Source organism: Trichophyton rubrum (assembly GCF_000151425.1).
Source record: "Trichophyton rubrum CBS 118892 genomic scaffold supercont2.7, whole genome shotgun sequence".
NCBI lineage: Eukaryota > Fungi > Ascomycota > Eurotiomycetes > Onygenales > Arthrodermataceae > Trichophyton > Trichophyton rubrum.
This window is the reverse complement of record NW_003456422.1, coordinates 1,045,449-1,068,571: the sequence shown is the minus strand read 5'-3', so window position 1 is coordinate 1,068,571 and position 23,123 is coordinate 1,045,449. Positions and strand designations below refer to the sequence as shown.

General features: G+C 48.0%; 7 protein-coding genes across 7 annotated transcripts; 3 read left to right on the top strand and 4 right to left on the bottom strand.

Moving 5' to 3' along the window:
* Positions 1 to 182: 182 nt before the first annotated feature.
* TERG_06369 (uncharacterized protein) lies at positions 183 to 4,381 on the bottom strand. Its single transcript, XM_047748605.1, has one exon. It carries the CDS (start codon positions 3,002 to 3,004, stop codon positions 1,754 to 1,756), a length of 1,251 nt encoding a protein of 416 aa, XP_047604591.1. The 5' UTR covers positions 3,005 to 4,381; the 3' UTR covers positions 183 to 1,753.
* Positions 4,382 to 5,834: 1,453 nt separating this feature from the next.
* TERG_06368 (uncharacterized protein) lies at positions 5,835 to 7,852 on the top strand (the record flags this gene model as incomplete). Its single annotated transcript, XM_003233331.1, has 3 exons — positions 5,835 to 6,193; positions 6,262 to 7,619; positions 7,710 to 7,852. 3 exons carry the CDS (start codon positions 5,835 to 5,837, stop codon positions 7,850 to 7,852), a joined length of 1,860 nt encoding a protein of 619 aa, XP_003233379.1.
* Positions 7,853 to 8,891: 1,039 nt separating this feature from the next.
* Positions 8,892 to 9,779, bottom strand: TERG_06367 (uncharacterized protein; the record flags this gene model as incomplete). Its single annotated transcript, XM_047748604.1, has 1 exon — positions 8,892 to 9,779. The coding sequence occupies one exon, from the start codon at positions 9,777 to 9,779 to the stop codon at positions 8,892 to 8,894; it is 888 nt and encodes a 295-aa protein (XP_047604590.1).
* A 2,741-nt stretch (positions 9,780 to 12,520) lies between these two features.
* On the top strand, positions 12,521 to 16,247 carry TERG_06366 (CAMK protein kinase). The gene has a single exon (XM_003233328.2). The coding sequence runs from the start codon at positions 12,908 to 12,910 to the stop codon at positions 15,029 to 15,031; it is 2,124 nt and encodes a 707-aa protein (XP_003233376.1). The 5' UTR covers positions 12,521 to 12,907; the 3' UTR covers positions 15,032 to 16,247.
* Positions 16,248 to 17,528: 1,281 nt separating this feature from the next.
* TERG_06365 (mitochondrial 54S ribosomal protein YmL10/YmL18) lies at positions 17,529 to 18,582 on the bottom strand (the record flags this gene model as incomplete). Its single annotated transcript, XM_003233326.1, has 2 exons — positions 17,529 to 18,168; positions 18,254 to 18,582. 2 exons carry the CDS (start codon positions 18,580 to 18,582, stop codon positions 17,529 to 17,531), a joined length of 969 nt encoding a protein of 322 aa, XP_003233374.1.
* A 1,172-nt stretch (positions 18,583 to 19,754) lies between these two features.
* Positions 19,755 to 20,885, bottom strand: TERG_06364 (chitin synthase export chaperone; the record flags this gene model as incomplete). Its single annotated transcript, XM_003233325.1, has 3 exons — positions 19,755 to 19,943; positions 20,001 to 20,572; positions 20,648 to 20,885. 3 exons carry the CDS (start codon positions 20,883 to 20,885, stop codon positions 19,755 to 19,757), a joined length of 999 nt encoding a protein of 332 aa, XP_003233373.1.
* Positions 20,886 to 22,131: 1,246 nt separating this feature from the next.
* TERG_06363 (uncharacterized protein) lies at positions 22,132 to 22,947 on the top strand (the record flags this gene model as incomplete). Its single annotated transcript, XM_003233324.2, has 1 exon — positions 22,132 to 22,947. One exon carries the CDS (start codon positions 22,132 to 22,134, stop codon positions 22,945 to 22,947), a length of 816 nt encoding a protein of 271 aa, XP_003233372.2.
* Between the last annotated feature and the right edge of the window lie 176 nt (positions 22,948 to 23,123).

Here is a 23,123-nt window from a genome sequence, read left to right as displayed (position 1 = left end):
TAGCAGTTAATATCGAGTATCACTGTTAGATACCAGATATCCACTGCCTATTTCGAGATAATGAGGAAATCTACTACTTTTGCCTTGATGTTTGTCTCTATATATGTGAATAAAAAAAACGGTCATTTAGCCTTCACTGTGATATTTATGAAGAAGACAGAAGGGGCTGTCGGCGGCTTTTACAATGAGTGTTTTGCCCCTGTATATACCAACTACTTATGCTCATTTCCCTTAACAGCCACGAGGTAACGTTTACTTATATATACAACCCCTACACTAGAGTTGTAAACTAACTATTATGTATTTCTCTCAGCTTTCTCACTGTCTCATCTGTAAAACGGATGCATTTATTGAAGTAGAGGTTTTTGATATTCAGATATTGATTCGAACATCGGTGATAACCAACAGTCATCCACAGCACTTACTTCAATTGAAATCTATTTACTTGATGAAAGTGCACTGGTCACCACATCCAGTCAAAGGTCGTTCAACAGTCAGCATTAGACAAAGGATATAAATATCTGGGTACTCGAATGAGTATATTGCCATCCACATCAAAACTATTTTAACAGCATCGTCTCCATTCTGCATACGCTGTATCTGCTAAAGAACAGGAGTGTTCAAGGTGAGAATACCTGTTGCTCAAGTTATCAGGGGTAGTACTCACGCGTATAGAATCCGGACCCGCCATCGTTACCCTTCACGTTCTTGTTTTGGAAGCCCCAGGAACCAAGACACGATGTGCCACCAAGTTATCCATCAGTGCTCTTGCGGACATAGAGAAGTCGGTGGTTTCCATTCTTGTGGGCGTCGAAAGCACCCATCCTTCCCATGCACACGAGTTACCAAAATACCTGTGCCTTGGGGACCATGTCGCAACTGTAGACGGCGCTAGGGTTCACTCCTTCCTCGCTCAACATCGGGTAACATTTTTTTTTTCTCTCGTTCAACGAGGTATCAACCGAAGAATGGATTGACAGGTTAGAAAGGGAGAATGGCGTAGGGTATATATTCCAAGGATACTTTCAATGTGGACTCCCTTTGAGACTCCGGAGTTTGTGGAGTTGGGAATGGGCAAAGGTACTTCCATGGAAAAGGGGTTATGGGTTTTCCTCCAACACTTAAATTGACACAATCCTACATAATACCAGTTTTCTGGTCTATGTCAAAAAGGTTCATCGCATCATTAACCAAAGAGGTGATTGAAATTTTAAGTATGGAATTTGGGCTTGGATGTAATGAACCATGAAATTGTTCTATAGTGGGCTTTAAAAAGAAATAAAACCGAAAAAAACCGAAAGATAAGTATGTTTATAGTGCATCATAAAATCTCTCCCGACTATAGTATATCCGTGAAACATGCTGACACGCAGTGAATACAGCAAAACGAAGATATGAACAACGGAGAGCAAAGGTCCATATGGGAAATATCATGGGCTTATCCTTGAAGTTCTTGCCGTGAACGGGGAAAGCGAAGGACCCAGTATTCGATCCATCTATATGTATAAAAGGGTTAGGCGTCCTCTTACTCGAGACGCAAAGGTAATAGGATATCGAAAAACAACGTAAATAGATCTTGATAGATATGAAAGATGGGTATCTGCCTGCTGAAATGTGAATCAAATGAAACACCAGCATTGCTAAAGAGTTGACAAAAATCATGGTTCCAAAATCGTCTAATAACTGAACAAAAGTCAAAAAATATGTATAAAAGAAGGGGAAGGTCGTGAATAGGGAAAGTGGATGATCAAAATCAAACACTACCATATCTATCACCCTCACGGGAAATAAGTGCTTGCGTTTCATTATTTGATGCATTTCTATCGGGAGATAGTGAAGGGATCCAGCCCTTCATGAAACCAGTGACCTGTATCCATTTGTGGCGGCCTCTCCCTACGCGGGTAACTATTTGTTTTTTTTGTTCACCATATTTCATGAACTGAATTCCCACACACACGTCTAGCAAGAGGACACCAGTAGCCCCGAGCCAGAATGGAATTGCAAGAATTATCCAAGTCATTCGATTGTTCCCATCTGGACCGGCCCATCCGCCTCCACCGTAAGGCGGGAAATTGTGCCAGCCATTCGGGTTGGTGAGCAAGGAAGAAGAGTAGAACATATTTCCACAAAATGCAGCAATGAAGAGCAGTGGCGACAGGCCAGCAGTACTCTTACGCGTGTAGTTTTTGTACAGCTGCGGTAGCCGGGATCCGAGATAAAGGATGGTGGAAATCCAAGAGAATATCCGGCCTACAAATTCTTTTGTATTTGATCGTGGTGGTATGACTGGGTGTGGCCTTGAAAGTCCAGACGCTGGGATGGACGAGGCGTTGGCTATGACTGCACAGAGCATAGAAATAAACAATACAGCTTTAGGAGAAGTCAACGAACTTCCAAGGCCAACTGATTGGACGTATCGCTTCCCGTTGGAGGCTTGAGATTGAGCCTTTTCGTCGGATAATTGATTTCCTCCCGCCTTCGACTTATCCGCTGGGCGAGCAGACGATGAACGTTGGGAATCTTGTAGTTGCTGGAATGAGTCGCAGTCTGATGGTGGGAAATCCGTGTCGCTGTCTTCACCATCGCCGATGTTGGCGTATCTAAGACGGTTGGGTTGCCACTGCTTCATGTGCGTGTACCAGAAGTGTTGACACGTCATGATAAGGTCAACGGTCACGTAATAAGTGGCAATCGTGATCTGCCAGCCAGCCTGGTTGGTGAGAATGGCACCGATGCAATTTGCTGTGTCAGCCAGGAGCCATTCCACGATAAAGACTATTGACAAGCCTGCCGTTGACTTTATCTTGTAGTTCTTGTATATTTGCGGGAGCTGGGCAAAGAGCCAGGAGATAATACTTAGCACCCCAAGTGTGGACGAAATTAGGGCGAGAGGGGTCGGTAGGCATATTTGCAAAGTAGATGAGATCAGTTGCAAGAACGGAGACACCGGTTCACAGTGCTCCGGAAGCGAACGATGGGCGGAGTTCCATGCTGCTGACGGCATGATTCTGTTGTCTGTTGGCTATAGCAGACCGGCTGTTTCCATTCCCAGCGTAGATAGGATGGTAGACGACGAAGCTGGGTAGATGAGGGTGTGGTAAAACTTCCGTGGCGAGGAGCAGAGATGGGCAGTTTGACAGGTATAAATGCACTCCGTGGCTGACTTCGCTGAGGTAACACAAACCGAAAAGTCTCTGAAACCTCAGCCTATTTGAACGTGATAGGTAACTGTAGTGCGAGAAGTGTGTCGGAGGAAACAGACCTGACCGCACTCCTTCTACCCCAAAGTGCGATGTTGAGGCGCGTTATTGAGTGGAGGCGGTATATATATAAGCGGAGCTGAAGAGTCACACGTGTCGCTTTACTCCGTATGCGGAGAAGATATAACCGTCGGCTCTTCGAACCGCCGAGAAAACGAGACTTCGGGTGAGTGGGTGTAGGAGAGAGTTGAGTGTAGACGACAACGGGCAAGACGATAGGCGAACGAGAGGCTGAGAGACGGCCAGACGAAGAGAAGATGAGATAGCGAGAATGCGCCATGACGAGGTCACGCTCCTTCCCAAAAATCCGTCATGCCGACCCAAAGAAGGAAAGAGTCAGGGAGACCCCAAAAACCTTAACGCAAATAACCTTATGTAAGGAACCTTATATAAGATAAGGCTGCGAATCTACCCGTGGTCACGTGAAAGTTTATCATCCCGTGACTCTTTCAGCCCTACTGCCATGGTATAGTCGACCCAGGAGGAAACGTACATGCCCCTTGGGGTAGGAGTGATGTCTACCGAGGAATCTGCCAACTCCGGGAGATATGAATGGAAGACTAGTCTGGCAGTCATTTGTCGATCTTATACGCTATTGATTGGATGAAATGCTTGGTAACAAAGACACGGCTAGTATGCCCAACAATGAATATGGCCAACATTGAAGCTCCTGCCCGCAATGGGCTGCCCCATGTCGATCTCAGGAAGTTGCACACTTCATACGTAGCAATAAAAACCCTTATACCCCAGCTTGTGACTCATGTTGGCCTTTCCTCTGTGTTCCATGATGCCCACCCATGGTACAGCTTGAGCCACGGACCAGGGACTATGGCTTACTTAACTACTCTACCGAGTTATGGAACAGCCGCGGCCCGTTGACCGTTAGCCAACGATCTGTTCCACCCGCAAATGGCTGTCGGATAGTGAGTATTCTTGCCTCAAGTGGTTCTATGGCTACTAAAAATGTTGTGCCATAAGTAGATAATTTGGATCTGTTAATGATAAATAAACCAGTTCTAAATCCAATGTCGCCCTTCATTTTCCGGATAAATAAAAGCAAAGCCATATTCAAGCTCCTTACCCCGTCGTTTGTCAAGCCGTCGTCGAGACACCGATAGGTCCAGGCCCTTGAAAGATCAAAGTAACATATTTTGAAACACCAAGCGTGCAGAAAGACAATTAATATAAACCTTGTGACACGGGCGCGACTGGTGAAAAGAAAGTCAAATTACACTTATTGCCTTGTCTGGAGTACAACTCACTGGTCACCGTCACTCTCCTGGCCTATTTTTTCCCCTTTGATACTTCAGCCAATGCTGCAAAAAAAAAAAAAAAAAAAAAAAAAAAAAAGCCATTTACGCCAACTACCTGCCGATCTAAATGTCGCCTGGGGTGACGGCACCAATGTCCCGCAAATGGTTATTTTGATAACTGCATGTTGGTAGGGGCTTACCTGTATGGATTTGAGTTGAATAGGTATTGACTTGAGCATATTACCCGCCATACTGGGTTCGCACAGGGGTGAATTTTCTCTTCGCGTCAGATCATTACCTATTATATGAATCTATTCGCGACATGGCTTAACTATGACAGGCATATACTGCGATTGCAACGATCCATCATATGTGCATTATGCCACACCTAGAATATAAATGTTGAAGTCGGGTGCCTATTTCTCTGACCCAAGGTATAAAGGAGTGCTTCTTTCCCCTGAGTACCCAACTAAGCTCACAAACGCCATAAGATATTTCACCAGCTCAGCTGAGAAATATCCTCTTTGATCGGCTCATCCCATCAACTCTAAATAATGCAGCTTAAAGTGGTTGTCCTCGCCATTTCGGCACTCCTTGCTACGACCGTAGCAGCCGGCATAATGGGAACTCGTTCATCTTTATGTGGCGGCAGTAAGTCCAAAATATGTCTGGCATAATTAATTCTTTGCTAACTTATGATAGAATCCGGTGATCACTGCCTCACCCATTGGTGGTGCTGCAGCGGACACTGTAACGAGCATGGGTCAGTCTGCGCCTAATTTATGTGAGTACCAGTAGGACTACAGTCACATCCACCTCAACACTGACGTACCTTAGTTGGCTGTCATGTCGAAATACCTCACTTTTTGAACGAAATATGTATCTGAAAGGTTGGGAGTTTTCACTCTTTGAATTGAATCTTTCTGAATGAATCTCTATAGCTGGATGCGGTATACGGAATGAATCGACTTTTCGTGTCTTCCGATATTCATTCATTGTATGAGATCATCTAGGTGCAGGTCTTCTAATGGAGGCTCTTCAATGATTTCCGTCATATTTGGAGTGTGAATACTCATACCAAATTAGGTAGGAGCAGCGGTTCTTGGCACTGAACCGCGGATTAATTATGATACGTCCCGTGAAAGTATATTATGTAATCAATAATGACATCATCCTCTCCCTTTGATGCTCCAAATATTGGATCCTGTTTACTTCGTTTTTACGTCGTTATCACTTTTAACTATGTGAAAAAGACTGCATCCTCAAAGTCAAGTTGGTCCCGAAGGAACAAAACTTATTTGCGAATTCATAGCCACGAAAAATGACTCTGGCCAAACTAGATGATCTTCCCGAGGACATCCTGGTCCTCATATTTCCTTTACTAGATGTTCCAGATTTCCTCACGCTATGTACAGTGAACAAGTACTTCCACGAAGTGTTTTTAACGAACCCGGAATTCTGGCGGGAGGTTACCACAAAAACCTATCGAATTCCCGTTCAACCACTTCTACGTGCTAATGGACCGCGGTGGTATTGGCTGTATAAAAACCTTCGGACACAGACGAGGGTATATCAATGGGGGGGAGAGGGGCGTCCATGCGAACCTTTAGTGAATAAAACCTGGCCGTATGAGTCTTCGGCTGTGGCTGGAATACGGAATATAGTTGATTTACAATGCGGGTTTGTCCTCAATCAACCCCACTTCTGTCACTGTCTTCACTGAATACAGCATGCTGATATCTACTAAGAGGCTGGTCCTCCTCATGTCTAACTTCGGATGGTGAATTATACCTCACTGGACGTATAGATGGGGTGTTTTATGATTATTCAACTGCGAGCGGGTACCAACGCCTCAAGTTTGACGCAGAATACCCTGCAACCTCCGCAGAATCTTACAACAAATCAACAGCCATCAAGCAGTTCTCTTCTGGTAGAAGACATATTCTTGGATTATCTGATGAAGGAATAATATGGAGTTGGTCCCATAGAGATCACAGTGCTAGACTTGTTGAGTTTTCCTGTGCTAGAACGGTTCTTAATTCAAGGGATCCACACACTCCAGGAACCGTGACAAAAGTCGTTGCTGGTTGGGATACAAACTCAGCATTTGTCGCTGGCACTGGGATAGTTTACTGGAAGATTAACGATCCTCCTCTGAATAATGATGAGTCTGCGCTGCTATTCGTTCTAGGTAAGATTGTGCCAGGTACCGGTTTCCAGCGGACAAATTCCGATAGAGGGCGAGTAGAGGATGAAGCCAGATTAGGTGAGGTCATTAGCTATATTGTGCTTGAAGGGTATATTGCTTTCATCACAGACCTGAACAAGGTATTCGCAACGGAGGAAGATGGCCAGCGTACAGTCGAACTCGCCAAGTTTGCTGCACCTGGAAGAATCTTGAGGGATATTCAGGGTGCTTTCCGCAACTTCGCAGTGTTTACCGAAACAGGCGAGGTCATGATAGGGAACGTCGAACATATCCAAACAGCATTTGACTTTGCTGATGATCCTGACCGTGTCTGGTCTCCAAAACTTCCAGCTGGGTTACAACATAGCGAGGTGATATCAGTCTCGTTCGGTGATTACCATTACACCGCTCTCCATGCCAACGGAAAAATTTCCAGCTATGGAAGAGAACCCAGGGGTTGCGGCTCGCTTGGACTTGGGAGTATCTTAGGAGGTGTCCCCCTTCGTGGCCTCACGGAGCCTGATTCCGAGTCTTTCTCTAGAGATGTGTGCTATTTTGAATTTGCGGAAGAAAAACGGCACAATGTCTGGTTCGAACCCGAGAAACGGGAGTGGCTCGAGTACTTGGCAAGTGAAGCTGGATCTCAGGGCGATAGCTCGGACTGGTTGATGCCCCTCAAAGAGAATGATCATGGGCTCCTGGAGAAATACACTACTTGTATCGAAAGAGCAGGAGAGAATTGGGACAACTTCCCAGGCATCAGGCCCGAGGATACAGATGGTCTAGGTGCATATTTCACCCTCAGTGTTGCATCTGCTGGATGGCAAACCGTTGCACTTGTGCTTGTTGATAAGGAGCTAGCTGAGAAGGTTAGAAGGAAGCACCTTGTCAATGCGGAAGAGGGTAATGGTGCTGAAAGTGAGTCGAAGCTTAATAAACGGAATCCCCCCTCTCTTTCCCAATTCTATGCAAGGCGTGTCTTCGGACGGGAGGCTAATAAGGAAATAGAAACACCACGGTACAAATGGGAACTGCAGAAGTACCCCCCGCTACCAACCGATGCCCAAGGAATTATTGAAGTCAGCAAGTATGATTTTGATACCTGGGTTTATGGATTGCCTCCATTAGAAAATAGTAGCGCTCAAAAATAGAGCTCTAGATACGGGCTGGAGTTTCCTGCAATAGCCTTTGTCATTTAACTGGACCTCATATTTGCGGTAGATGTAGATTTTACGGCGAGATGTTGTTACTTGTGCTTCACAAATAATAAATTGGCCGACAGTGATTATACCCTAGTAATGACTGAGTTGCAAGAAACTCAATGCCTCTGTGTGGCAATATGTAGGTAGTATCGTAGGGTAAAAAGTAGTATTGATAAGGCTATGGCACCAGTCCGCCCAGAAAAAACAACGCCCATACCTAAAACTCCAGAGAATGTCCAACAAGAAATGCTAGGACATGAAATACGACGGCTATAAAGCCTCGGAAAGATGGGGGGGGGGGGAAATGGTTCATTTGAACATTGAACAAACGTGCAGCCGCGATAAATGGGAGATATCTCCCAGAGAAAAGAATATTGAAAAACCCGCATCCAGCTAGGCTGAATCCCCGCTTCAAACGTGTAATAAATCATCAAAGTAAACGCAGAAAAAACAGATAGGAAACAAGCAAACGAATGAAGGAGGGGACAAGGAAAGTTCAAATAACGGGAACAGCAAAAAGAATAATACTCCGTAGGTATCGTGTGGTTTTTAAATGGTGAAGCGAGCGAGCAAATAAGTACAAGGCTAATCTGACCGGAGAAATTTTCAAGTAATAAAAGACAGTCCAAGTTGTGTTTGACGTGACGGCCGATTTGGACGGGAGGGATAGTCAATATCCAAGGCAGGCCTCGATACTTTGTATTGTATTGCTTTGAGTTGTATGTGAAGAAGGGTAAATGTATGTGTGGTCGTTAATCATAGGGTGATGTTATCATTTGACTTAAAATAATGAAGGAGGGATAGATGTAAGAAATAGCGAGGAATGAACTCTAGGGAGAGAGTGAGCTCTTGCTCAGCCATGAATTTAGCATATCATCTAAGCGGCTTGACATATCGTTCAATGCCTTGCTTTCCTCCCGGAAGAGGCTTCCGATGAGAGGATGGTCTGGCCCAGCAGCAGGGACATTGGATTTGTCATGTACGATGGTTAGGAGATCGCGGATATCACTGCCATCGTCCATGTATGCTCGCAGCCCGCTGTCGTTCCAGGTAGGGAGGATACTAGTGGATGGTGATACGGATTGCTCCTGGCTTCTGTCATCTTCGAGAGTGGGGTCTTGGGAGAATGCGGGGGAGACTGTTGGGGAAGGTGAGCGAGTTGGTTTGGATGAATACTGGTCTTTGTCATGGGATAATGAGTGCTGATCCTCGAAGGTGTCATCATAGTGATTGTTAAGTTCACGGCCCTGCTGCGCTGGGTCAGCAGCGTGAGAGATACTGGCTGATTTCTTGCTTGAGTGGGTGGAGTATGTTGAGGTTTGGGAGGATGAGTATTGGTGCTGGGCTTGATTCGCTGGTGGGTGAACGGAAGCGTCTGGTGCGGATTCTGATGAACCGCGGGGCTCCTTGACAAGGGAGAGGTTGGGTTCAGGTCTCTCCTGTATTGATCTATCTTGTTTGTTGGTGAGTGGCCTGAGCACCTCTGGAGATCGTACCCGTGTACCCTGCGCCGAGGAAGATCGTGGCTGGGGCCGTTGCTGAGGTTGTTGATGCTGCTGTTGCTGTTGGCCATGCGATGAAACGTTTGTTTAGTTGCTGACGGCGATTGAGGAGCTGCAACTTCTTGTCGTGAAGTGGATCTTCCATTTTCATGTCTTGCAGCAGAGCCCTGTTGCTCTCCAGGAGGCGTTTTCTGAAGCTTGCTGGGAGTTCTCTGCAAAGTGACTGCTGGTTTAGACCCGTCTCTGCCATAATCGCCCATGGTACTGGTTGGAGTACTTGATCGGATAGATTCCTCCGAGATCTTTTCTTGGTCGTCATCGTCATCTGTGGCCTTAGTTTTGCGGTCCCTTCTCTTAAACAGGCCACTGAGCATTCCAGGTTTCTTTTCCTTGCGTTTCTTGTCATCTTTGTTTTTGTCACCAGGCGACGCTTTATCATAAGATTCGAAGCTTCCGCGCACTCTCGAATCCTTGTCTGGTTGCTGTGTAGTAATGGAATCGTCACGTAAAAGGTTGGGAGTGAGAGAGATTTTCTTTGTCTCGAGGGTATCGTCCTTGAAGAATGAATCTGTATTGCGAACGACCCCATTCCTGGACCGTCCGGGTTGGAAGTCTAATGATTTGTTAACATATAGTCCTACCAACGAAGAATAGAGAGTTAAAACTCACCCTTGTCAAGGTCATCATTATGTTCATCCAAACTATCTTTGTGCTCAGACTGATGTTCCTGCACAGACTGATGTTCCTGCAAACCAGCCGTATCTTTCTGCTGTTGCTTGGGCCGTAGTGGCTCAATTTCCATGTCTTCATCCTTCCTTGAGGCATCTTGCTGCTGTTGCTGCTTGGTGTGTGCAGACTTCTCATGTATCTCGTGCTCTTCTTCTTCCTCATCCTCATCCTCATCTTCCTCATCGTCTTCTAAGAAATGCTCTTCTTCCTCTTCTGAGCCTGTCGAGTAGTCAATTGGAACCTCTTGGGCTTCGAAGCAGAGTGGTTCGTTGAAGGTGACAGTCTTGCCATGTCTTCTGCGCATGGCAATTCTTAGCGGATTCTTTGACTTTTCGGCATTGTCTCCTAGCATGGTGGCGGATAACTGTAGAAGTATGGATTAGCAGGGAGAAAGACAGGTAGTAGAATCGGGTATAGGAATGTGTTCCATACGTCAATGTTGCGGTGTTTATTAAGACGGGCCAGCCTTTCAGTTGGAGTTTCAATATGTTCAGCCGGCAGGTAGCCTATACCAAAGTCAGAAGCGGGCAGTTAGGACGTTGGGGAGAGGCATGAATGAAGTACCTATGCTCCCATCCTTGACGACGCGCACCAGCCACCAGTAGCTGTTGCTGTCATCAAGGAGGACCATGGTGTCGCCCTTTGTTGCATTAGCCTGACCTTCGACGGTGGCAATGAAGGTATGCAAAGCGTAAACAAATTCGAAATCAATATCCTCTGTAGGATAGGTTAGTATTCATGGCACGCTTAGTGGAGAGTGATTATGCTGTACACACCATCGTCAATGGACGGCGAGCTTGATATTTTGTCCATCATGTCGTCGTCCAGGTCCTGGTCGTCCTCATCGCCCTCCATCTCCTCCTCGGTCGAGCTTCCGTTCCTTGACTCGTGGGACATGTCACCATTCGCTAAGCCATTGGGCTTGCTACCGTCTGCTTCGTCGTGTTCCCGGTACACTTCAAGCTCGTCCCGGTGAGAGTATACCTGCGAGTTTCCATCCGATCCTAGGGGACCCTTGGACATCTCATCCTGAGCTTCCTGTTCCACCTTGCGGAGAGACTGGTCCTGGTGCGCACCGTTCCGTCCGTCAGCGGCAGAAGCGCCGCCTGGTTTTCTAGCATGGTCCTGGGTAGAAGGAGACTGGCGGTTCTGAAGGTCAATTGTATCTATAACAAGGGTTGTTCGTCAGCAACGAGACCGTCAATGCAATCAACCGTTCAATGTCTCACCTGCTCGGATCATCTGTGGTCTCGTCATAATGGCAAGCTATCGATCAATGTCTCGTTCGATCTGGATCACCGGCAGGACAGCGAGAGATAAAAAAAAAAAAAAAAAAAAAAAATTAAAAATGTCGGAAGGTTGCGAGGAATACGAGAGAGGACAGGGAGTTGGCGAGAGCTTGACAACCATTCATGGAATGGAATATACTAAAAGTCCTCCGTATCCAAAGGCAATAAAACTCCCCTCAACGAGACAGTCCTTCTTGTAGCACTATGAATCAAGTACTCCGTCTGCGCGATGTATTAAACGTGCGAACTGTCTGAAACATCCGTCCAATATACCACCCATCCAGGTCTTGACCAATGCAAAAATGAAGAAGATGGCCGTTTGACGAAGGCGTTTACCGCGACAGAGGAGCGATCGAGAGAGAAGGCTCGTTGGCAAGGAAAAACACGACAAAACGAGAGAAGCGAAGGCGAACAAGAGCGAGAACAAGGAACAGAACAGAGAAGAGGAAGACGACGAAGAAGAAGAAGAAGAAGAAGGAGAGAGAGAGAGAGAGAGAGAGAGAGAGAGAGCGAGCGAGGCAGGTCGACTGTTGCGCAGTTCAGGAAGATCTCAAACAAGCCATCATCGCCAGGAAGACCAAAGTGGAAAAAAGGAGGAGGCGGAAGGACCAGAGGACGCCGGCGAATCAGCGTGCAGAATTAACATGAGTTTAAACGCACCGCAGCCAATGGGAGCGCAGACATCCCAGCGCCCCAAAAGGGAAGGGACCACTATATGATGACATAAGCTGTCCTACACTGGCCGTCACGGGACTTCCGGCCCGACGTATCCCCGCATCGCTGACAGGTTGTCTGTCACATGAGCTCACATGACACTGACGTCACCGCGCCCTCGCCCTCGCCAGTCCGCATCCGGCAAGGCGCCGTCGCCGCAAGCACCCACTTGGAGAACTTCATTTCGTAATAGAAAAGCGTAACACGCACAAAAAAAGCAACAAAAAGCAACGATAAAAAGAGGGCTTGGCGCTACTGATAAGCGCCCGCGCGTTATCTCTGCCCTACCCTAGGCCCAAAGGGGTATTATCGTAGCTGGTCCGACCTCCCGGGTTCTTCCGGGGCCTTCTTTTTCGCCTTTTTTTTCGTTCTTTGCGCTGCTGCGCGAACGCCCAGGCTTGCCTAACTGGGCCACTCTCCTGCGTCCTATTCCTCATCTCAACCTCGACTTCTTCTTTTCTTCTTCTTCCTCTTCCCATATATCATCACCAAGTCTGCTGCCTCGACTGCCTTTGACTGCCTTTTGACTCTTGCTCCAGACTCCATACCCACTCTTGAAAAACGGCCTACCTACCTTGCGTAGCAGGAAACACGACTCGCGCAAAGAAGACTTGCTGCATCCTGCGTATGTGCCCTTGCGTCTGCTCGCCAGGACAACCTCCTCGACCACGCCTGCAAGAGACTGCACACTCAGGAGCGTCCATAAGCCAGAAGAACGTGGTCTGCCGCTGTACTCTATTCGTCTTCGCCTCATACCCTTCGCCGAGGGTATGGCCCATGCTCAGGCGCTCGCATTTACAGAACTAAACATCGACGCTGACTTCACCACCTCGTCTCCCGTGTTAGACCACGAAGAGCATGGACCGATGTATCAACGCGGCGGAAGCAATGGCCTGAACCGTCGCCTTCCCCCCAGCGGCCACTCTCCCTCTCCGCCCCTGTCTCCCTCTGCCTCTCCCTCTGCTCGTGCTGGTGTCGGTGTCGGTGCTGGTGCTGCCCATACGGCTGCCAGAAAGGAGGAGGCGGAGCAGTCATGGACGCCTCACGTACCAACGCCGCCCATCAGCGTGCCTTACCCCGAGGACAAGCTTCATGGCTCTCCCGGCGTTGATGAGGTCTGCGAATATGACCCCAACCGGTACCAGGACCCGTCACCCCTGGACCACCACTTTGGCAGGACTCGGAGGCCCTCCATCAGCTTCAATCCCCAGGTCACGCTAGAAACCGGTGACCAAATCGCCCTGGAGCAGCCCATCGGTAGCATTGGAAGGAAAAGCCAGATTGGCGTCAGGTCTGCCTCGGGTCCTGGATCGTCAGAGCTCAAGCAGCTCTACGCCAACGCTGCTCCCGAGCGTCTCGCTCAGACGGCAGCAGCCAGCAACAATGACAGGGACGGGTACAATTCTCACAATAATAACCACCACAACCGTCGTCACAGCCACCACCACCAGGGCCCTCGTCATAATGATAGCTCTGGAGATGACTTTTCTCAGTGTCACTCTCCACGGACTTCCCCCTTATCAGAGGTTTTTTCCCCCGATGCTGACCTTCCACGGCCTACGTCCTTGACCTCACTTTCGACGGCTTCTCCCCTTTCTGATGAACTGAGAACGCCGCCAGATTCACGCCAGGGCAGCCTCACCTCACCCTTTTTATCTTCACCAAACCTCCGCCGCCATGGTTCGATCGACAGCGAAGGAGACTCGTGGCCGAGTCTCTCCCGTCATCTCTACGGCAGCCTCACCGAAAGCTACTCCTTCGGTCGACGTACAAACAGTCTACGACAGTCCATGCGTTCCTACTCTCGCAAATCGCCCAACATGAGCGGTAAATCACCCGCCAGCGCTTTTCTCTCTACCATGAACCGTGAAGAGGCTCCTGCTCCTAAGCCTGACGACGAGGGTCAAGTCATCGGGCAGGACTACGTTATCGGCAAGCAGATCGGATTTGGAGGCTTCAGCACCGTCAAGGAAGCGTTCAAAGTCACCGACGAAGGCCAGACGATCCGTCATGCTGTCAAGATCGTGAAAAAGTACCTCTCGGGCAAAAGCGAGAGAGAAAACGACCAAGCCCAGGCCGAATTTGACCACGAGGTTCGCATCTGGCGGTACCTTAACCATCCACATATCCTGCCGCTTGACGCGGTCTACGAAACTGACTACGCTACATTCTGCTTCACAAAACTTACCGAAGGAGGCTCCCTCTTCGACTTGGTCAAGAAGAAGCGCCATGAAATCCCACTCTCCCACGCAAAGCAGTACTCCTACCAGTTGGCCTGTGCTCTTCGATACCTACACGAGGACGCCCGTGTTGTCCACCGCGATATCAAGCTGGAGAACTGTCTACTGCAGCCCCAGGAGGATTCTGGAGATATCCCCCGCTTGATCCTCTGTGACTTTGGCATGGCCGAATGGATGACCACCGACACATGCAGCTCGCCGGACCCTTACGACAACGCCGCTGATCGACCTCCACCTAGAACCATCGGACCGTCCGACACAAGCACCAGCGTGGCCGGCAGCCTGGAGTATGCGTCCCCCGAGCTCCTGATGGCCAACGTAGGGGTCCTTGATCCCGTCGTCGACGTCTGGGCGTTCGGCGTCGTTGCCTACTCCCTTATCGTCGGTTCCAGGCCTTTCCAGAGTTCTTTTCAGCCACGTATCCCGAGCAACATTCTGGCCGGCAAATGGGACCGCAGCGCTGTCTTGGCTACCTCGGACGAATCCGAGAAGCAAGACCGTGAAGGCGCACTGGAGATGATTGAGGGGTGTCTTGAGATGGACCCCGTGAAACGATGGACGATCTCCGATGTCCTTGCTTGCCGATGGTTTCAAAGCTGTGCAGATACTGTGGAGCTCGCCACTCGCCTCAATCGATGGGGGTTCTCCTCATGAAAGGTGTGAATGGGGAAAAACAATCGCATCTACCCAATACCATCACCAACTAGCATCTGGAGGCATTCATTTGATGTTCGCTTTGATTCCACTTCTCCACGTTTTGAAAGTTAAGCGTTTTAGCTTCTTCTTTTCTTCTTCTGCTCATTTTTTTTTTCTTTTTTTCCCTTGTTCCTCTTACCTCTTGTTAACATCATCTACTTTCATGCTTGTCGATTGTTTGCTGGGATGGCTGCCTCATGTCTTATGCATGTTCCTGTCTCTATTATCATCATCATTATTGCTTGTGTCTTTTTGTTACGCTCTCATGACTGATACCCTGTACCCTCTTCCGTCCTATTCGCATCCGTTCCATCTTCTCGGCTAGTTATCCCTCGCTTTGTTTCTTATTCCTTCTTGTTCGTTCGTGTACTCGTTGGCGGGAAACATCTTGATATGGCTGGCTCATCTTCTTTTTCCTCTTTGACTCGTTCCTCATCTGCGTCGGATATCATGGGTCTCATGTGTTGCGTTCTCTGCTCTGCTCAGCTACTGGTGTTAACGGTGTGTCTTACGTCTCTTCTCCTACTTATTTGTTAATGTCTCTTCGCTCTGGCTTCTTATGATGAATGGACATATGGGCATGGCATGGCATGGCATGATACGGCGTGGCGGATGGCGTGGCATGAGAAGCGGTGTGGTGTGGTGTGGTGTGTTGCAATATGTGTGTACTTAGCTATCAACCTGCATGGCCGCTCCTCTCTTCATCTCCCTTCCTCCTATCTAGCATCTCAAGGCGGTTTCGGGCCTCGTCCACTACTCCCCCTCATAAGTATAGTCCTCTAATCCTATACCTACATTCGCCTCTTCTCCACGTCTGTTTATCCTTCTATCGTAAGAAACGACAGCTAACTTAGCTAAGACTCCACACTGCTCTTAATCTTACTTAGATACCCCTTGCTCTCCAGTGGACGGACATCCGTCTCATTGGCGCTGGACTCCATGTATCCTTGTACCATCTGTGTATAGAGAACACTTTGTTTACACTTGACTGCTGTGGGGAAGAAGGCTGCTCACCCCTGTGCATTCAACTCGTACGCTGCATATACACATCTTTACTTACTACTGTCTGTCAGAGTCAATCTGGCCGGCAGAGCAAGCTAGCTCCTGTCCCTCCCTGTCGGGCCGTACATATATCACACCTCTGGTGCAAGGACAGGGCCCTCCCTTGTCCGGGTCGCTTAGTCTCCCTGCCCAGGTGTCCCTACCTCCGAGCCAGGAGAAGACGCAGCCTTTATTCCTATTTCCGAGAGGCAATGATCCCTACCGCTGACCGAAACGGGATGGGCGAGTGTGTGCGCTGTCTTTCTCCCCTTTACCTTTGTGGCAAAGACGAGGAGGTGGAAAGGTGTAGGTTGAAATCCTGATATTTGCGCCGGCGATCTCGCAGCGAACTTGTTTATTCCCCGTCCGCCCCTCACCACCGTCACCAGGACTGTCGCTGTCCTCTCTGAGGGCACCACCATACATTAAGCTCTGAGTTATCATTAGTGGGTCGCAAACGAGGCCGCCGAAGTATGTACTTCACTGCTGCTCTCGTTACTCGAGCGTTGCTCGACGTGGGGGAAGCGGACGGACGGACGGCGTTTGGGGCGAGGGCTCGGTTGACACTTCGCGAACTAAAGCGTAACTCGGCGTCGTTCATTGGAAGGCACTCTTATCTACCCCATATTACGGCTGCAGGTTTTCACGGAGAAACGCAGCAACTCCTTGCGTCTCTCCGGGCTGCGGAGCACAATCCTCCATTCTTCCCTTCCAATGCTTGCTGTATAACCCGTTGCTCGCATGTGTGCATGTGTTAACTTCTGACTTGCCTGGCTTTGCTGCCTGCAGGTTAGACTTCCTGCATCCCGAGCTGCCTCAGACTGCGAGTGCGCGTGCAGAGGGACAACGCTGGCTGGACGATAGACGGCATATACAGTGGTTGTACACTCATATTATGAGTTCACTAGTAGCATGCAGGCCTTGACAAGGGCTCGAAATAATAAGCAAAGAAACAGGACAAGTCTGCTCGGCGCTGGCTTGACTGGTTGTATTTGAAACTGATAGGAGTTTCCATTAGGAATGATATTTGATAACCTGGCATGACTGGTCTTGGTGTCAGATCTGACGAGTGTAGTGTTACTTTTCGGCAGGTTACTTTTCGGCAGCCTCTGAGATTCTGCTTGCTTGCGATGTGTACCGGGCACACGGAGATGAAGGCACTTGGTGAACAATGGTAGTAGTACGATAGAGCTGGAAGGATGGAGATGATCACGTTCACTTCCTTCTATTGTTTGAAGTTATCTATAATATACAATTGGTACATCTTACATGAACTATGTAATCCCCAAGAATCCAAAAGCATACATTCCGGTTTCACAAAAGACAGCAGAGAGGTTAAAAAGAAAAAGAAGGGCCACAGACAACCAACAGCCACGGTCAAGGTTATTATTAGCCGACAAGAAGATCAAGAACACTACCAGACTCTGTTCTCTGCCGACTTCTTGACGGCCTTCTTCGCCTTCTGCTCTGCGGATGGCGGCGTGAAGAACAAGCTGGGGCTGTCTCCCTCCTTGACCAAGTAGCTCAGGTACCCTCGATGGGCTGGGTCTCGGTAATATTCAATATCCCTTCGGCTGGTCGGGTCAGGTAAACGGTACTGGAACCCATTGCCCTTTGTCAACGGTTTATCGATGCCCATGCCAATTTTCTGCATCAGCTCGGTGTCGATGTGAGAAACGTCCTCGCCCTTGGCGGCTGCCTCAGCAAGCTTCTCCGAGGTATCCTTCCATGCAAGAGAGACATAAGGATCAGTCTTGCCGCTTAAAATCCTCTTTATGGCGTGTCTGGTGTAGTATCGAGTCGTGATGGAGCCACCAGCTGCCTCGACGGCCTGGATTGCACTGGCAGAGGCGCGCGAGACAATGATCGTGATAGGTTGTTTGAGGGCGCCTTCTCCGCCGCGTGAGAGCAGTTTAACTCCATCCTTTATGCCGTGTATACATCTAGACTTCACCAGTTCTCGGAGTGTTATGGGCTGTGAAGGATCGAGGCGGCCTTGGTCAATCCAGTCTTGGATGCGATCAAGGTTGACGGGAGATATTTTCAACGCGAATCTATGGTTCAATTCGCACATTATATTAGTATGTTTGATGCAGATAAGGGAAGTAGTCTCCAATTGAACGTTCTTTTTCAACTCACATGTTGTCGAAGCCCCTCTCTCCGTGCACAACTTCGTCCGGCGTCTGTCCTCCATTGAAGAATGCCTTCTTGCTTCCTCTCTGCCCCTGACCCTTGTGACCACGACCGGCGGTCTTTCCCTTGCCTGAGGCAGGACCAAGGCCGCGTCGGATCTTCTTGCTGTATGCTCCTGGGTTGTCGGAGAGCGAGGCTAGAATTGAAGCCGCTCGGGTCTGGGTATGGATGGATGGTAATAGGAAAAGAAACGATGGTGAGACATGTGACTGAATGGAGGATGAAATCGACGAGACAGATTGCGACAGAAGCCGCAGCGGCAGTCGTGGAGGCATCGTGAACACTTGATTTATTCGCTGCTTCGTCGTTTTTCACATCGTGCAAAAAGCCCTTTGGTAAGATTTTTTGCTTGGGAAAGCCATATCACGTGATACTCTCTTTGACCAACCAAATGACTTAGTGTCTCTCTACTACGGAGCTACATATAGAGCAAGAAGCACAAGAAAGCATGCAATATGCAGAGCAAACCCGGCCTCTTCTCCTCGATAAACCCCCAATATTGGTGTCGGAGAAGGTGAGTGCTACAGCATGACCAACTAACTAACAGCCATAACCTATGATAGATATTGAAAGATGTCCGGATGCATCCGGCTTCTCCCGAACACTACTTCTGAAACCCGGTTGGCGCGCTGACACTGTGCAGAAGCTGCTTATCAGTATCCCTCCATCAACACCACACCATACCTGCATGCTCCATCCATATCGGCTCACCCTCGCAGCCTTTGTATCTTGATGGTGGCTGACAATAATGCAACAGGGATTTTGATTTCCCGCTTGGAGGTGGCATGTTGTCTTGAAGGATGTCACGCTATCACGCATCCCGTGTTGATGCCTGATATTTCACCTCCCTCTGACCGTGAGTGACGCAGACCTTCTGCCGATCTCCGAGCTATCTCGTGTTATTCAGTCATTGTTCCTGGCATGGCATGCTCTAATTGCTTCTTGCTGGGTTCTTTGATATGTGGAAAAGCTGAGGGGGTTAATTGGTGAGAAGAGTGATTGTCCTCGAGTGACATACATGGGCACTCGACGGGCATTGCCCTGTAGGCGATCACGACTAATCTCGCATCTAACGTACATATATGCGGACCATGCGTAATGCAATTGGTAATGAACAAAATTGTATTGGTTGGTATGTAGTGCTCTAGTATCAGCAGGTATAACAGGGAGAAAATGAAAATGATACATAAATGGGTCAAAGGCATGCATATATATGCTACAGCGCACACAGGGTCAGAAATAGAAACGCCAAATACGCAAGAGCTCGTCAGGGAAAAGAAAAACACAATGTAATAACCACCGCAAGGGACATGGAGACAAGATAGGCTGGTACAAGGGGCGGTAATCATCAATTATATGGTATATAGAACTCCAAAAGGGGGGAACTGTTCGAAAAGTAAGATGAATTATAGAAGGTGAGTGGCGGTCAAAAGAATCGAAATGCGGTTTAATAAGCTGGATGGCCACCATGTGCTGAGCTTCGGTTGTGGTACATGCTGCCAGCATACTCCGAGTTGGTGTCAACATAAAAGGTGGCCCGGCGTTCTTCTTCAGGTAAAAGCTCTTTCACTTCCCAGTTGTTCTGTTTTAGACCAACCGAGAACTCGAGATCTTCCTTGGTGATGGAATCCCAGTACTATTGGAAGTTGATTAGTATTGACTGTGCAGGAGGGGGATATTTCAGAAATCTTACCTTATAGATCATCATGACAGAGAGCAGATTGCAGAAAGTAACGAAGAACAATCCATCTAGGTAATGTTGAACACCCTCGCAGACTGTATCGCTAAACACGTATAGAATGACTTGTCCAGCAACGAAGAAGAAGACACCAAACGTAATGTGTCCCAAAGGCCATCGATCTTGGAGAGTATTGACAACGAGGATAATCTGCATGATCACATATATAGCCAAACACAAGGCATTCAACACGTAGAGAACCACGAACATGGCAACAGTATTCGTCGGGGAAAGACCTGCCCATCCCTGGAAGGTCAAGAGAGATATCGCTCCAGACACTAAGCCCATTCCTAAGGAGGAGAACCGCAACAACCATACCGAAAGGGCAGTGCCATCCTCATATAACTGGAATCCAACAAAGCCGTTGATCAGAAGACTGGTACACATCGCGGACGTCAGACCATTTTGTACCGCAGCAAAGTAAGGCATAGCTGCACTGCCTGGCGGAGTTACTCCCGTATCAAGCACAAGCGAGCAGACAGTGAGAGCCATATAAAGATAGAAGGATGTTATGATTTCCTTTCGGCCTATAAAAGAGAATGCACGCATTAGTCGCCATCACTTCTACATGTAGAAAGAGTTTTCGCGCAAAATATCCTTACCGACTGCGGTAAACTTCGATCGGATATGGATGATCATAACCACTGCCATTCCCAAAGCCATGATATGTATTATTCCTGCCGCGCCCTGGAAAATAATCGTATTGGCGACCTCGATGCTTCTCGCATAACAGTTTGGTAGTATTCCTCTCGTCCCTGCGAACCCCGTCTTCGGTCCAACGAGAGAGCATAGTGGCAACGCCGCCTTCCGGCATATCGAGTCAAGATCTCCAAACCCCATGGCGTCCAGGCCTGGCACACCTGTTGGGAATGCGGCTATCGGACGAGCAAGGCGTGCAGCGGGGCGCTGAACTGTCGAAGTTGAAAAGGGGTCCCAATCGGCAATCCAAGAGTGCAGTTGAAGCAAGAGGGGAGGGTAAATGTCCGTGACCAGTTGCAGTATGACCAAAAAACGAGCGAAAAGGTCAAAAAGCCATGCGTAGTTGCGATGCGTGGGCGCAGAGCTGGCAAAGACCAGATGTCGATGCTTGAGATTGGAGTGAGACCAATGTCTGGCAAGGCCTGGCCAAAAATGGAAAAGTGAGGTTGGGCGTTTACCTTTTCCTATTTTAGTACTAGCGCTTAGGCTAGATTATGTTATACTCGCAACCCAGGCAACCTGAAAGAGTTTGGTAGAGTATAAGTTAGGGCAATTATCCTCTCTATAAGGCAGTATTTTCAGTAATAAAGCTGAATCGTTCGTTAGTCACCTCACTTAGATTTGACATCTTGCTGTGGATTTATTTTACTATTCTTAGATGGATAGCCTAGATCAAGCGCTAGTTAGCAGCCGCCCGGGCATGCCATAATCACGTGACGATAAGCTCGCCCGCGCTACTTTTTTTTATCATCCATAAAAACGGACTTTCTCTGCGTATTGACAAGACACACTTGAGCTTGAGCATACTTATAACCATGAAGTTGGATGCGAAATCCTTGAGGTACCTGACCGGGGAAGACTTTCGAGTACTCACAGGGGTAAAGTAAATTCATGTTTGGCGAATTTCTATCTTTTGCTAATTGTGTCTCCAGGTTGAGACGGGAAGCAGAAACCATGAAGTCGTTCCAACCCCACTAATCGTTCGACTTTCCGGCCTACGAGGGGGAAGTGCTGTTCATAAGTCTATATCAAATCTTGCAAAGCTCAATTTAATTGCTCGCGTGAAGAATGCCAAATGTACGCATACGCTATTTGAGAGAAATGATAGAGGTTACCGAAGATACTGATATAGGATGTTCTATTAGATGATGGTTATCGGCTTACATACGGAGGCCTTGATTATCTTGCTCTTAATACGTACCAAAAGCAACAGGTGGTTTACTCTGTGGGAAACCAAATAGGCGTCGGGAAAGAATCAGATATTATAGCCGTGGCAGAGGCATCTGGAACGCAACGAATCTTGAAGATACACCGATTAGGGCGGATATCTTTCCGTTCGATCAAGAATAACCGAGATTACCTCCGACACCGAAGCTCTGCGTCATGGATGTACATGTCCAGACTTGCTGCGATTAAAGAATTTGCATTCATGAAGGCTCTAAGGGATCATGGGTTTTCTGTCCCTGAACCTATTTCACAAAATCGACATACCATCGTTATGAGTATGATTGATGCATTCCCCCTTCGGCAAATATCCTCTGTTCCCAACCCTGCTGCTTTATATGCTGAATTAATCGACACTATCATGGAACTGGCCAAATTTGGCTTGATACACGGCGATTATAACGAATTTAACATTCTAGTAAAAGAAGAGGAAATACCTATGGAAACTAATGAAGAAAATAAGGACAAGAAAGAAGATAATATCAAGCTCACGCCAGTTGTGATTGATTTTCCTCAGATGGTCTCCGTGGATCATGCGAATGCTGAGATGTACTTTGACAGAGATGTCAACTGCATCAAACGTTATTTCCAGCGGCGGTTTGGGTTTGTCAGTGATGAACCAGGGCCTTTCTTCTCCGAGGCCCGAAAACTGGTGGGAACAGACGGAACTCCTAGGCTAGATGTGGCTGTCGAGGCATCGGGTTTTTCGAAGAAGATGGCTAAGGAGCTGGAGGCATATATGAAAGAAGTTGGTGTTGATGGTGATGCTCGGGGCCCTGAAGATGACGACCAAGACATTGATGACGAGCAAGATATCGATGAGAATGAAGAAAATGAAGATGACAACTTAGATCAAGAAGGAGGGAATAATGGCTTCGAAAATTCAGAAGCAGACGAACAACTCGAGCAGAAACCGCAGATACCTGAACCCGATGCTAGGATAGGGATGGAAAACCTGACCATATCTGGGCCTCCATAATTATTTCGGGGGAAAATGGCTAAAAATTTCATGTAATTAGGCTATGATCAGAATATGAGACCACGATATTTCTAATTGTTGGACTGGCTGTATCAGTAAAGCCAGCGTTTGCTCGTTCTGGCTTTCTACATCCCCTTCCATATCAACAACTATTGGTGGTAATTAAGGTTTCCAGA